The sequence below is a fragment of the Lagopus muta genome, chromosome 6, assembly GCF_023343835.1.
Source record: "Lagopus muta isolate bLagMut1 chromosome 6, bLagMut1 primary, whole genome shotgun sequence".
NCBI lineage: Eukaryota > Metazoa > Chordata > Aves > Galliformes > Phasianidae > Lagopus > Lagopus muta.
Genome location: NC_064438.1, coordinates 6,517,978 through 6,530,759, shown reverse-complemented (window position 1 = coordinate 6,530,759; position 12,782 = coordinate 6,517,978). Strand labels below are relative to the sequence as shown.

At 57.1% G+C, this 12,782-nt stretch overlaps 3 protein-coding genes across 5 annotated transcripts; all 3 read right to left on the bottom strand.

The window, feature by feature from the left end:
- Positions 1-35: 35 nt before the first annotated feature.
- Positions 36-1,660, bottom strand: NDUFS8 (NADH:ubiquinone oxidoreductase core subunit S8). 2 transcript variants are annotated; one of them, XM_048949637.1, is made up of 7 exons: positions 1,578-1,660; positions 1,154-1,201; positions 1,002-1,067; positions 762-851; positions 516-688; positions 317-445; positions 36-244 (listed from the first exon to the last, which is right to left on the bottom strand). In XM_048949637.1, exons 2-7 carry the CDS (start codon positions 1,191-1,193, stop codon positions 113-115), a joined length of 630 nt encoding a protein of 209 aa, XP_048805594.1. In that variant the 5' UTR covers positions 1,194-1,201; positions 1,578-1,660; the 3' UTR covers positions 36-112. The 2 variants fall into 2 exon arrangements, with proteins under 2 accessions (XP_048805594.1, XP_048805593.1); XM_048949636.1 differs by having other exon boundaries at positions 1,154-1,204; positions 1,578-1,657.
- A 178-nt stretch (positions 1,661-1,838) lies between these two features.
- Positions 1,839-5,166, bottom strand: LOC125695318 (aldehyde dehydrogenase family 3 member B1-like). 2 transcript variants are annotated; one of them, XM_048949598.1, is made up of 10 exons: positions 5,140-5,166; positions 4,549-4,729; positions 3,812-3,922; positions 3,618-3,738; positions 3,379-3,464; positions 3,180-3,261; positions 2,697-3,083; positions 2,458-2,624; positions 2,270-2,369; positions 1,839-2,059 (listed from the first exon to the last, which is right to left on the bottom strand). In XM_048949598.1, exons 2-10 carry the CDS (start codon positions 4,708-4,710, stop codon positions 1,863-1,865), a joined length of 1,413 nt encoding a protein of 470 aa, XP_048805555.1. In that variant the 5' UTR covers positions 4,711-4,729; positions 5,140-5,166; the 3' UTR covers positions 1,839-1,862. The 2 variants fall into 2 exon arrangements, with proteins under 2 accessions (XP_048805555.1, XP_048805554.1); XM_048949597.1 differs by lacking the exon at positions 5,140-5,166 and adding an exon at positions 4,809-4,851.
- A 636-nt stretch (positions 5,167-5,802) lies between these two features.
- LOC125695317 (aldehyde dehydrogenase family 3 member B1-like) lies at positions 5,803-12,484 on the bottom strand. The gene is made up of 10 exons (XM_048949596.1): positions 12,192-12,484; positions 11,845-12,007; positions 10,523-10,633; positions 10,300-10,420; positions 10,127-10,212; positions 9,753-9,834; positions 9,211-9,597; positions 8,824-8,990; positions 8,585-8,684; positions 5,803-6,553 (listed from the first exon to the last, which is right to left on the bottom strand). Exons 1-10 carry the CDS (start codon positions 12,269-12,271, stop codon positions 6,360-6,362), a joined length of 1,491 nt encoding a protein of 496 aa, XP_048805553.1. The 5' UTR covers positions 12,272-12,484; the 3' UTR covers positions 5,803-6,359.
- Positions 12,485-12,782: the final 298 nt, after the last annotated feature.

The following is a 12,782-nucleotide window of genomic DNA, read 5'->3' as shown; positions in this document are numbered from 1 at the left end:
CCCCGGCTACAGAATCAGACAAGGCAGGCACAAGCTCGGGCGTAGGAAAGGGCTGGTGGATGCCCACTTTATTAACGGGATTTGGGGGGCACACGGCGTGGTCTCCCCACCATCACCGGTACAGGTAATCAGCCTGGATGTTGGCCGCAATCTCAGCCTCCCACTTGTCGCCGTTGTTGAGCAGCTTCTCCTTGTTGTACAGCAACTCCTCGTGCGTCTCCGTCGAGAACTCAAAGTTGGGACCCTGCAGGGTGGGAGACATTCAGCAAAGGATGCTCAGGGTTCCCATGGCAGGTGGGTCCCGCTCCCACCTCACCTCCACGATGGCGTCCACAGGGCAAGCCTCCTGGCAGAAGCCACAGTAGATGCACTTGGTCATGTCGATGTCGTAGCGCGTGGTGCGGCGGCTGCCGTCCGCCCTGGGCTCAGCCTCGATGGTGATGGCCTGTCCCCAGATACAATGTCAGAGAAGGGGGAGCCCCGGGAACAGAGGATGGGACACGGGGGGTGCTCACCTGTGCGGGGCAGACGGCCTCACAGAGCTTGCAGGCGATGCAGCGCTCCTCGCCCGACGGGTAGCGGCGCAGCGCGTGCTCCCCACGGAAGCGTGGGCTCAGAGGACCCTTCTCAAAGGGATAATTGATGGTGGCCGGCTCCCGGAACAGGTAGCTCAGTGTCATGGCCAGCCCTGTGGGAGCACAGTGTCACCCCCAAGTGGAGCACGATCTCACCTCAGGGGTGGGACACAGCACAGGGCTCACCTCGGAAGAGCTCTGTCCACAGCAGGGTCTGCGCAGCACGGTCGGTGATGGACTTCATGTCCATAGCCGGCTCCTGGATGTTGACATACTCTGTGGGGGGGCACAACACCATCCTCACCCTCCACGGAGTGGGGGGACGGCAGCAGCTTCTGCTTTGTGGGGATGGTGATGGGAGGGGAATGGGGTTGGGAAGGGTCACGGTTGGGATGGGATGGGGACAGGGATGGGGGCAGTACTCACTGTAGCACTCCCGGGGGGTGGTAGTGCTGAGTGCCCGCAGGTAGCACAAGGGGGGAACAGGCGGACCTGGGAAGGACAGAGTGGAGGGGAGGACGTGCCAGCAGCACGGAGCTGGCAATGGGGTGCAGGGTGGTCCCGGTTTCGCCACTTACCTGCCCGGGCAGCCCGGTGCAAGAAGCGTAGCGCTGCCATGTGCTATCCTGCTGCAGGAGATGCTCAGCACTGAGGGGGTCCTGGGCAGCCCCCCAGCACTGCTTCCCATAAAGGAACACCAGGTGCCCCCCTCCCCCGCACAACACCCCACAGGGGCATCCTAGCAGCTGGGTGAGGGACCTGGGCGTCCTGCCCCCCCTTGCCCCAGAACACACACGGGACTTCCACCTCCTGCCCCCCACCCAAGAGAACCGGGTGTCCTGTCCACATTCACTCTCCCACAACACAAAATGGAGCCGAATTTCCTGCCCCCTCCCCACGCAAGGAAATCCCACATCGCCCTCCCTTTGAGATGACACCTCAACCCCAAGCCTCCCCCAACCCCAAGTCCCTCCAGGCCCCCTTTCCGCCCCCAGGCCTCACCTCCCCCAAGGACCCAGCCGTCCTGACCCCTGGCCCGCCCCCAAGGTGCAGTGCGCAGCCGCGGGGAGCAGCAGCGCATGCGCACAGCGGTACTGGCTTCACCGGGCGGGACCACAGCCACGTTTCGCACTCTATTGGCCGCTGCAAGCCGATTGGCGGCAGTAATAACCATTCGTGCGGGAGAAGGGGCGGGCTTCCTCGCGGATTGGCTAGGGGATGGCAGGGCGGCGCGGCGATTGGTCAGGCGGAGATGAGGGCGGAAGGAAGCGTTTATTGAGACGGCGCTCAAAGCAGCGTGCAGGTGACGGTGCGGCGGCGGCTCTCTACGGTGTTGCGGAGCAGCAGCAGGCGGCGCGGGGCGTACGGCGGGTAGCGGAGGTTGTTCAGCGCCTCCCGGCCGTCGGCACGGAGCAGGGCCGAGCGGAGGTGCGAGAAGGTCTCGAAGGTGAAACGGCCGTGGTAGCGGCCCATGCCGCTGAGCCCTGAACGGGGAATGAAGCCTCAGGGCCTGCGACGGTGCTAGGCCGCGGCACTGAGGGTGAAGGAGGACCTGGACCTGGACCTGATAGACGGGGCAGAGGGATGGACGGACAGAGGGGTGGGTGGACGGCCCAGCAGGTAGACAGGTGGATGGACAGACAGACAGACAGGCAGATGGACAAAGAGGCAGACGGAAAGACAGATGGACATACCGATGCCACCAAAAGGCAGTGAAGTCAGTGTCATGTGCATGATGGTGTCATTGGCACAGAAGCCACCACTGCTTGTCCGCTCCAGCAGCCGACGAACCACCTTGGATGGGGGAACGTGAACAATGAGCACTATGAGCAGTCACCCAATGTTGTCCCTGTGGATACTGGGACGTGGAGGAAGCTGCCACCTTTGTGCTGGATGAGAAGACATAGAGTGTCAGTGGCCGTTCCCGGGCATTGATGAAGGTGATGGCATCCTCCTCACTGGTCACTGTCAAAATGGGCAACACAGGGCCAAAGATCTCTTCCTGCATCACTGGGTCATTCTCCTGGACGTCCACCAGCACTGTGGGGGCTGCAGGAGCAGAGACAGGTCATCCCGCACCAGATCCAGCAAGGCACCCCCCCACGCATGCTGTGCCCTCACCGATGTAGCGCTCCTTCTCGTCCGTCTGTCCCCCGATGGCCACACGCCCGCTGCTCAGCAGCGCCCGCACGCGCTGGAACTGTTCGTCCCCCACAATGCGGGCAAAGTCAGGGGAATTGCGGGGTTTGGGGCCGTAGAACTCTGTGATGGCCTCACGCAGAGCAGGCACCAGCCTCTCCCGCATCTCCACGCTGCACAGGACGTAGTCGGGCGCAACACAGGTCTGCCCCGCATTGAAGAAGCGTCCCCAGGCCACCCTCCGGGCCACGTTCTGCACATTGCAGGTGTCAGACACGTAGCAGGGGTTCTTGCCCCCCAGCTCCAGCGTCACCGGTGTCAGGTGCTTGGCAGCAGCCGTCATTATGATCCTGCCCACAGAGGGGCTGCCTGTGGACAAGGGTTATAGCGTAAGCTGATCTTGTCCATTTCCTTTTGTGTCTCCTTGCCTTGAAGGTGTAACCAAAGCCTCCCCATGGGACGCACCAGTGAAGAAGATGTAGTCAAACTTGTTCTCCAGCAGCCTGGTGGTCTCCTCCACTCCGGCAGTTACCACAGCAAAGCAGTCCTGTGGTTTAGGAGAATGATACAGGATACAACTCAGCTGTGGGTTTTTTTTGTTTTGTTTTGTTTTTTTTTGTCAGGATATAGAGAGACAAGAAGCTGTGGCCAGCAGCCTTCCTACCTTGTCAAGGTAGCTGGGCAATGCCTCGGCCACCAGCCTCTCCATGTTCCTGCTGATTTCGGAGGGTTTCAGTACAACACAGTTACCTGTAGGACAAGAGCTCCTTCACAGTGAGGAGCTGGCTCTTGGGGAGCAGAGAAACCCACCACCATCACCGCCCTTGGGGTTGGGAACTCAGGTTGCCTACGTGGAGGTCCTGGTACCCTCGTTGGGTAGTAGGGATGCAGCCTCAGCCTTACCAGCAGCAATGGCCCCAATGAGGGGCACTAGGAGGAGGTTGATGGGGTAGTTCCAGGGCCCGATGATGAGCACTACCCCATAGGGGTCCTTGTGGATGAAGGCCGAGTCCAGCTGTGTTGCCTGCAGCAGGAAGGAGATTGTTAGGGACCCACTGTTCCGATCCTGCCCATCCCTGGCAGACGCCATCCTGTACCCAATTCTTGTCCACGTTCTCGTCCTTCATCCAGGCACCCAGGTTGTTTAGCGTGTGGTTGAGCTCACTCCTGCAGATGGATATCTCAGAGAGTTCCACTTCGAAGGATGGCTGAGGACATGCAGGAAGACATCATGGTCACTACCATCACCCCACTGCAATGGTTTTCCTCCCAAGCCCCACGCTCACCCTCCTAGTAGGGTGTGGTGGCCTCAGTAGGGCCAGATGCCACTGTTGGCCTTGTGCTGTGAAGACAGGTGGCACTGTCTTCCATGTCTACCACATGCCACCTATGTAACAATGTGCTACCTGGCCTCATACCACTCTGTGCCACCATGTTCTGGGGCATAGCAGAGACTCAGGTTTGGAGACGCATGTTTGGTATCTCAAGAGCTTTAGCTCCATTGATAGTAGAACAACACATGCAGCTCTGGAGGTGCGGATGGGCACAAGGAATTGAATTGCGCTCAGCAAAAGCTTCTGCAGAGCTGACTGAACCTAATTCTGTGTGATCAGGAGGCCTGCTTTGTGGTGTCCCATTGTGGGTGTCTCCAAAGCTGAGTTGAAGGTCACAGCAAAAAGCAGAGGCCACCTCTCCCCAAGCAACCGTGTGCCAACCCCAGAGAGGTGCAGATGAGCAAAAGGGAGGAAACTGATGGAGAATAGATAGGAAAAAATGAGGGGGAAAAAGTGAAGGAAAGTCAAGCACTTCTCACCAGCAGCCCCATCCCTCTCACCTTGCGCATGTCCAAGGCAGTGGCCTCCAGGATGTCCTGCTTCTTCTCCTCCAGGAATCGGCCCAGGGCCTCCAGCTGGGCTGTACGGTATTCCAAGGGCCGTGTCCTCCCTGAGAGCCAGGCTGCCCGCAGGTGGCTCACCAGCCCTGCGTGGTCACTCATGGCACAGGGTGGCTGTGAGCTGGTGAGGATGGGAGATGTCACCCCCCCTGAGGTGGAGGAGAACACCCAGTGCCAGGGTGAAATCCACCATCATGTACCAAGCTCCTGTTGCAGCATGCTGCGTATGCCTGGCCATAGAGCACAGCCAAGAGCAATGTGACCCTGTGCTGGGCAAAGATCAGGGTGCATCAGAGTCTGTCTTCATGCTCAAGAATGCATGTCTGTGAGTGTATTACAGATTGCTTGAAATCACTACTGCTAAACATATATCAATGCACTTTTTAGGTTATATAGATTTCCCACTAGAGAAGTAAGCACATGGACTGTTCATCCATACACATAAAGTAAGTACAGACTTACAGCCATTCAGCCATACACACATCTTAGCTATTTATGATATTGGTGGCACAACACTTGCCAAATCTCTACCTGGAGTCAATCGAAGACAGAGCAGCCTTTGGAGAGAGTCTGTGCTGTGGAGTGCAGTGTTATCCCGACATCCCTAGCAGGCTTCTGTCTGTCTTTCCAATGCAGAAAAGGGTTTGGATGTGTTTGTGTGAAAATCCGTCTAGGACAGATAAGGATCCGGAATCTTTATGCCTGATTTGCATATTGGGAAGTGGGCGTAGAGCACAATCTTCCTGCTTGAGTCTTGATCTTGGTTTCTTTATCTTGCTGGCTACGCCTCAACAAGAAGGGCACCAGGCGAGCATATCAGAGTCATTCGGGCCTCCAGCCAAGCACATGGGAGAGGTCTCAGGTTCCACAGCCAAGCCAGCATCCACCTTCACCAGCATGTTCCCTGGCTTGTCTGTCAGGTGAACCCAACAAGAAGTTTGGCTTTGTGAGCCAAGGCGCTGGAGTTTGGTTCTCACTCTCTTAAGGTACAGGATGGGGTGAGGAACAGGAGGCATACGGAACTGGGAGCTTCATCTGCCGACAGTCAGTCACCAGCCAAAGCTCTCGAGCACCTTGACCCCCTTCTTTGGAAGCACTTATCAGCCTGATAATCACTGTTCAGCACAAAGTTCACAGACACCAAGGTGAATAAGTGCAGTTATCTTTACTTCAGCAAGATAAGTGAGATTAAACAGCAAAGATAGAACGCGGCAATGCACTTAACCATTAGTACATGAGGATTGTGATTAAGAAAGTTATGTCACCAATTGCCCTCATACTTTACCTTCATCCAGATCTGCAGTTGCTGGGAGCCCAGTTGCAGCAATGATCTGGAGAGCCTTTCCCAGAACTGCTTGATGCATCTGCTCATAGGTGAGGGCTCCAACTTCACAAGGGTCCAGCTGGGCATGGGTGGATGTGGGGAGCACGGGGAGATATGAGGGGCGGTGGGAGATGCGTGGAACGTGCCAGGAGACATGGGGGAAGTGGGAGTTGGGGGGCACTGAGGGCAAAGTGGGGCACCAAGAACTGGGGGCCACCATCTATAGTTGGTTCCACCCCCAAGCCCCAACTCTTTTCTTTTCTCCCATCCCACTGGCTACCAGCTCCACCCCACGCTGATAGGCAGGTGGCCCTGGGTGTCACCAAGCCAGCGATAGGTACAGCGAGGCACTTGGAGTCAACAGACGACACTGATGGCTGGAGGGCCCCCGCGGCTGTGGAGGCACCAGGGCGGCCGTGGCGGTGCCTCAGAGCAGGAGGCATTCCCCCCGGCGCTTGACCGAGGTGGCAGCGCGGACCAGCCCCATCTTGTGGGCGCTGTAAGGGGGGTAGCGCAGGGTGTTGATGGGCTCCAGGCCGGTGCCACGCTGCAGGCAGCCGCGGTGGTGGGTGAAGGTGTCGAAGGTGAACTGGCCGTGGCACATCCCCAGACCGCTGGACCCTGCAACGCACAGCACACAGCGAGCCGCGGTCGGTGAGCCGAGGAGAAACGTGGGGAGGGCTTGGGAGGGCAGCGGGAAAGAGAGCGAGGGGTGGAGGGGCCCCCAACAAGGCTTCTGGGCGCCCGGGTGGGGGAAAAGCTCCCGGCCGCACTCGCAACCTCAGTGTCACCGTTTGCGTTCTTTAGCCGCAGCGCAAAGCGCTGTGCACCGAGCGAGGCTCAGAAAACGTGGGCAGAACAATACTTTGGCAGGGCATCACCTCCTCGCTAGGAGGAGCTGTGTCCTCGAAAGCCTCTGAGCCGAGGCGGGCAGGCTGAAGCCTTTCTCCTCATACCGCTGCCTGGGGGAGAGGATCTGAAGTGCCGCCTCCTTGCTGCCCTCGTGCAGAGGAGCTGGGCTGCTCCCAGCCTCATGTGGTTCTTCTTCAATTAAAACTTTAGATAAACAGGTTTCATTTCTTTGTCTTTCTTTCTTCTTGCACTGCAGCTTCCTCCTTCCCCTCTCAAGTTTCTGTTCTGTTTTTGGCTCTAAATGCAGCAGTGGAAGTTCCTGGTCCCAAAACCTCAGGTGGTGCCAGAGTGGCTCAGAGCAGACAGCAGCAAGCAAGAGCTTCCATCAGCCCCACTTACCTACTGCAGCATCTTCTCTACCATGAGCACAGCCTCCCCAAACACCTCCTCACTCTACGAGGTCGTGGTGATCTTTCAAGGTCCCTTCCAACCTTCAAGGTCCCTTCCAGCCTTCCTGTGCTGTTGTTCAGTGGTGGTTCATACTCAGCCCCAAGAGGCAGGGAAATCACTGAGCCAGCTGAAACCTCTTCTGGAGAACAGGAGCTGGCAGTAAAGCTCATCCTCAAGCCTGGGTGTCTCCATCATCTATACTCCTTCATCACCAAGGAAAAAGCAAAGCGCTTCTTGCTAATATGTTTGCTTTCTTTTTTTTTTTTAACCTAAATAGAATGGGTCAGAAGAGTGACGGTCCCAAAGTGCTGTTTCTGTCCCTGAGCTGTGAAACCACATGTCACCGGGGTGTTGTGGTGTTCAGGAGTTTCCTGGGACTTAAGGAGAACTTGAGTAAGTGCCCTTCTGGCATAGCAAGTCCTCTGATCTGGAAACAGATGGAGGCTGGGAGACCTTCTGGAGGTCCACACATGCTCTGCTCCTACTCACACATCTGCGTAGGGTTGTGATAGAAAAGAGTGCAGAACTGGACCCAGCTTTGCCTGTGCAAGACTTCAGAGAAAGAAAGTGTGGGCAGAAAGCATCTACAGTGGCTCAGAAGTCAGCCGGCACATAGGAGCGTAGGACTTACAGTGGATATGGACTTCCTTCGTGTCATGAGGGATTCCTTGCACAGTGTTTGGAGTTCATCAAATGCAAATCTAAAAGCACTGCCTGGTGGCCAGGATACATACAGAGGAGACCACAGCGTCACAGGAAATAGAGCAACAGCTGCCTTTTCCAGGAGGAAACCCCCAGCAAAAGGGTCAGAATAAGATTTAGAGCTTTTCAGGGTCTGCCAAAAATCTTTGCAAAAAGCTTTGTGTGGAGCAATGAGAAGGACCACCAGGAGTTGCACATTCTTCAATGATTTCTCAGTTCTGAGATGGGATGATGGTAAATGCTTGTGAAGCTTTTCCTTGTCATGTCTCCAGATCCAGATGATCTGGATTCAGTGCTGTCTATACCTCAAGAGCTTTCTGCAATATGTGGCTTCAGGTGTTTGCTGAAAGGGACTTCATATGCTTAGAAATTCATAGGAAATTGTGCAGTATTCAGACCTGCAGCCCAAAATGGAGATCCTTGAAAAACTTAAAGTCTAGAGATATTCCTCTGCTGGCGCTATCTCAGATTTCCTACTTCTTAAATAAGACATCTCCACATACATAAGGAATGCTGCCTGGGACAGCAACCACTGAGAGAAGAAAGCTTTCGGTGCTTTTCACACACTGTGGCTGCAAAGCCGTGGAGCTCAGCCCTGGGAGCTGAAGCCAAGGGTGCTGGTGGGACAAGGTGGGGGCTTGGACCTACCAATACCACCGAAGGGCAGCGAGGTCAGCGTCACGTGCATCAGGGTGTCATTGCCACAGAAGCCCCCGCTGCTCGTCCTCTCCAGCACTTGGTTCACCTCCTGGAGAGAGCACAGAAGGGGACATGGTGTTGATGCCGTGACCCCAGCTGCCATCCATCCTGCAGAGCCAGGGCCAAAATCCTTCAGCCAAAATCTTTGGTGAGGAGAGTTGGCCAGATGCACAGCCAGGGCACTCTACCTTGTTGTCAGAGGAGAAGGCATACACAACCAGAGGCCGTTCATGGCTGTTGATGAAGTCAATGGCTTCATCCATATTGGCCACTGTAATGATGAGCAGGATAGGGCCAAAGATCTCCTCCTGCATGGCAAGGTCAGAGGGCTTCACATCCACCAGCACAGTAGGGGCTGCAAAGAGAGAAACCTGAAGGTGTCAGCCACGCCTGGAGGTTGGGGATGATATCTTGATCTACAGTGCACAGGTCCCTCCTCTAAGGCCAGATGCCTCACCAAGCTGCCATGCAAACTAAATGTCCCTTCTCTCTCCTCTCTGGCTGCAAGACCCTGTCCAAAATCCACACCACCTTATGCAAGGGTGAGCAGGATTATCTGAAATTCAAGCCCTCACCGATGTAGCGCTCCTCCTCGTCCGTCTGTCCCCCGATGGCCACACGCCCACTGCTCAGCAGCGCCCGCACGCGCTGGAACTGTTCGTCCCCCACAATGCGGGCAAAGTCAGGGGAATTGCGGGGCTCAGAGCCGTAGAACTCTGTGATGGCCTCACGCAGAGCAGGCATCAGCTTCTCCTGCATCTCCACGCTGCACAGGACGTAGTCGGGCGCAATGCAGGTCTGCCCCGCATTGAAGAAGCGTCCCCAGACCACCCTCCGGGCCACGTTCTGCACATCGCAGGTGTCGGACACGTAGCAGGGGTTCTTGCCCCCCAGCTCCAGCGTCACCGGTGTCAGGTGCTTGGCAGCAGCCGTCATTATGATCCTGCCCACTGAGGGGCTGCCTGCAGGGCAGAAAGGGATGTGTCACGGCAGGGATCCCTCAGGGCTGCAGCCTGGCCTGGGGACGTGGCACTGCAGGGAGCCAGGGCCGCAGGGAGCACAAGTGCCCCCGTATCCCAGCACGGGGCAGGGCTCAGCTCTGGCCCTCAAGACGCACCGGTGAAGAAGATGTAGTCAAACTTGTTCTCCAGCAGCCTGGTGGTCTCCTCCACGCCAGCAGTCACCACAGCAAAGCACTCCTGCAGCGAAAGAGGAGGGGACCCTCTGTGTCACTCTGTTCCTGTCCCCACTATCAGCAACCTGGATGAAGTGCTGTGTCTGAGTGAGCAGTGGGGCAGCCAGGGGCTAGTTCTAGGGAGCACAGCCATAAGGAACCCCATGCTTTGGAGTGCGTAATGGGTGAGAACAGGTGCACATCTGCATATCACAGAAGACTCAGAGGTGGGGAGTATAGGAACAGCTCGGCATACACAAGGGGCGGGGGAAGAACCCTGCCATGAGGCATGGACAAGGATGACATAGGCTTCTTACTTTGTCCAAGTATTTGGGCAGCACTTCCTCCATGAGTTTCTCACTGTTCTTGGTCAGCTCGGAGGGTTTGATGATGGCACAGTTACCTGGGGGGAGATTCAACCAACAATGTGTTCCCCAGCCCTGGCATGTGCTGCCCGCATCCTGTAAGCAAGGGACGGGCTCAGCCTCACCAGCAGCGATGGCCCCAATGAGGGGCACCAGGAGGAGGTAGATGGGGTAGTTCCAGGGCCCAATGATGAGCACTACCCCATAGGGGTCCTTGCGGATGAAAGCCAAGTCCAGCTGCGTCACCTACAGGAGCACATTGGTGTGGGTCAGATTCCACCTGAACAGCCTTCTTCATGCTCTGGGCTTTCCAGCAGCCCACGCTGGCAAGGTCCTTTTCTCCCTTACCAGGTTCTTGTCCACATGCTTGTCCTTCATCCACCGGGACAGGTTGTTCAGGGCTTCATTGAGCTCGTTCTTGCACAGAAGGACCTCAGAGAACTCAGCCTCGAAGGGTGGCTGGGGGTGCAGAGCACTGTGCCCATCACTGCTTCCATGCTTTCCTGCATCTCTCACACGCATCTCAAGGGGCTTTAACACTGCTATGGGTACCCTGCCAAGCCTCAAGGGGAGCAACAGCAGCGAAGCAAAAGCAAAAGCTTTGAGATATCTTCAGAGGAGGCTGTGGAGCGGAGCCTGAGGAGATGGGGCTGTCCAGAAGGAGCAGGGATTTGGAGAATCTCTAGACCCCAGGAGGTGCACAGCTCCAGGACATTCCGAGGACACTAAGTGGGGAGGGTATTTGCAAGTATTGTGTGGATTTGCCAACTTCTGAGCATTGTTTGGAGAGATGGGGCTGGGCAGATCTTTGGTCACGCTCCACCCATCATACCTGTGTCCTTACAGCCATGTGCCTTTACCTAGCTGCTGCCATCAGTGGTGTTTTGGAGACAACCATCAGCAAGTCGCTGCTAATCCAGTCTTGGGCTCCTCAGCAGTGCTTCCCCATTTCAAGCACTTCTCTTATGTACAAGACCCTCCCAAGTCCCTGGGGTCCCACAGCAGCCATGGGAAAGGGGTGAAATGAAGCACCACTCTGCATCACCTTCCAGCACAAGAGCTGGTGTTTACAAATGAGGAAAGGCTGCAAGGATGAGCAGTTGTCCAAGGGGAGGTTCTGAACTGAGGTGGGGAACAGAAGATGATGAACCCTATATAGTGCTCATGATGCAGGTGAATGAGCTGTCCCGAAGTGGGGAGGTTCAGGCTGGGGGTCTGGAGCACAAGGACTGGGTCTGCTCTGCCCCATTGCTCCTGCTGGGAGCACCAGGGAGGGAGCAGAGGCTGGGGAGGCAGTAGTGCCAGGGATACAGTCAGGATGGGGTGCATTTGGGTGTGAGGACTTGACCAAGCACCAAGCAAGGTGGGGATTGGTTTCAGAGGGAGAAAGCAGCGAGAAAATGATGGGAGCAAGGGATGGATAAATATGTCCAAGTGTTTCCCATGACCCCAGCCATTCTTTGCAGGCAGAGGTTCTGGGGACGAGGGTTGGCAGTGTCCCCTCCATGTTCGCTGGACTCCAGCAGCCCCCATGGGCTGCTCCTGATGGAGACGGGGTATGGTTTTCTCCTTACTGCCTCTATGTGCACCCATGGGCTCCATGCCCAGGGCAGAGCTCCCCAGCCCTGCCAACCCCTGGATCCTCCAGTGCCCAGCCCTGGGGGCCTTACCTTGCGCATGTCCAAGGCGGTGGCCTCCAGGATGTCCTGCTTCTTCTCCTCCAGGAAGCGGCCCAGGGCCTCCAGCTGTGCCATGCGGTACTCCAAGGAGCGTGTCCTCCCTGAGAGCCAGGCTGCCCGCAGTTGGCTCACCAGCCCCGCATAGGGGTTCTCACTGCAGGGATGGGGGCATCAGGGAGACCCCATCACAGCCCCCTTTGGTTGCCAAGGCACAGGGGCTCCGCATTGCCCCAGCACAACCCAGCACCTTGCAGCATCAAGCTGGGGTGGCCAGGCTGTCTGGGCGCCTCCTGCCTCCCTTCCAGCCCGGCTGCTTGTCGCCATCCCTTTGCTCTCACCTCATGCTACCGTCATCCCCACCAGCTGTGCCAGCCTCACCATCCGTGGGCTGCCCGGGATGCTCAAGGGGCTGCTCCATGCTGAGCTGCGTTCAGGAGCCAACAGCTTCAGGGAGCAGCGAGGAGGAGCACGGGGCTGCACAGTACACCTTCCACAGCTGTTTGGCCTGATGGGAGCCTTACCCAGAAGGGGTGGCTTTGGGGAGCCTGCTTAGCACCCCAACACTGCAGCTGTGTTGCCACTGAGCACACGCTGCGTCTCTCTCTGCAGCAGGGACTCCACCGCCAGCTTCCTGCCCTTCCCCTCAGCTCCTTGCGTCACTGCTGGCTGCGCTCCAGCCCAAACCACTCAAGATGCAGGACAGAGAGCGGTAACCTTAAAGCTGTGCCCCTGGCACCACGGCAGCAAGCAGAACAGCCCTGCCCTGCCTCTCGGGTCTGGCCCTGGTGTGGGGCCTTGGCCTAATGTCCCTGCAGCTCCTCTGGCTGCCCCCACGGCTGTATCACAAGTGAGGGTCCCCTGCCCATGGTGGGATGGCCTGATGGGGAACGAGGGTGTCCAGGTATGGTGCAGGGATGCAGGATTAAGCT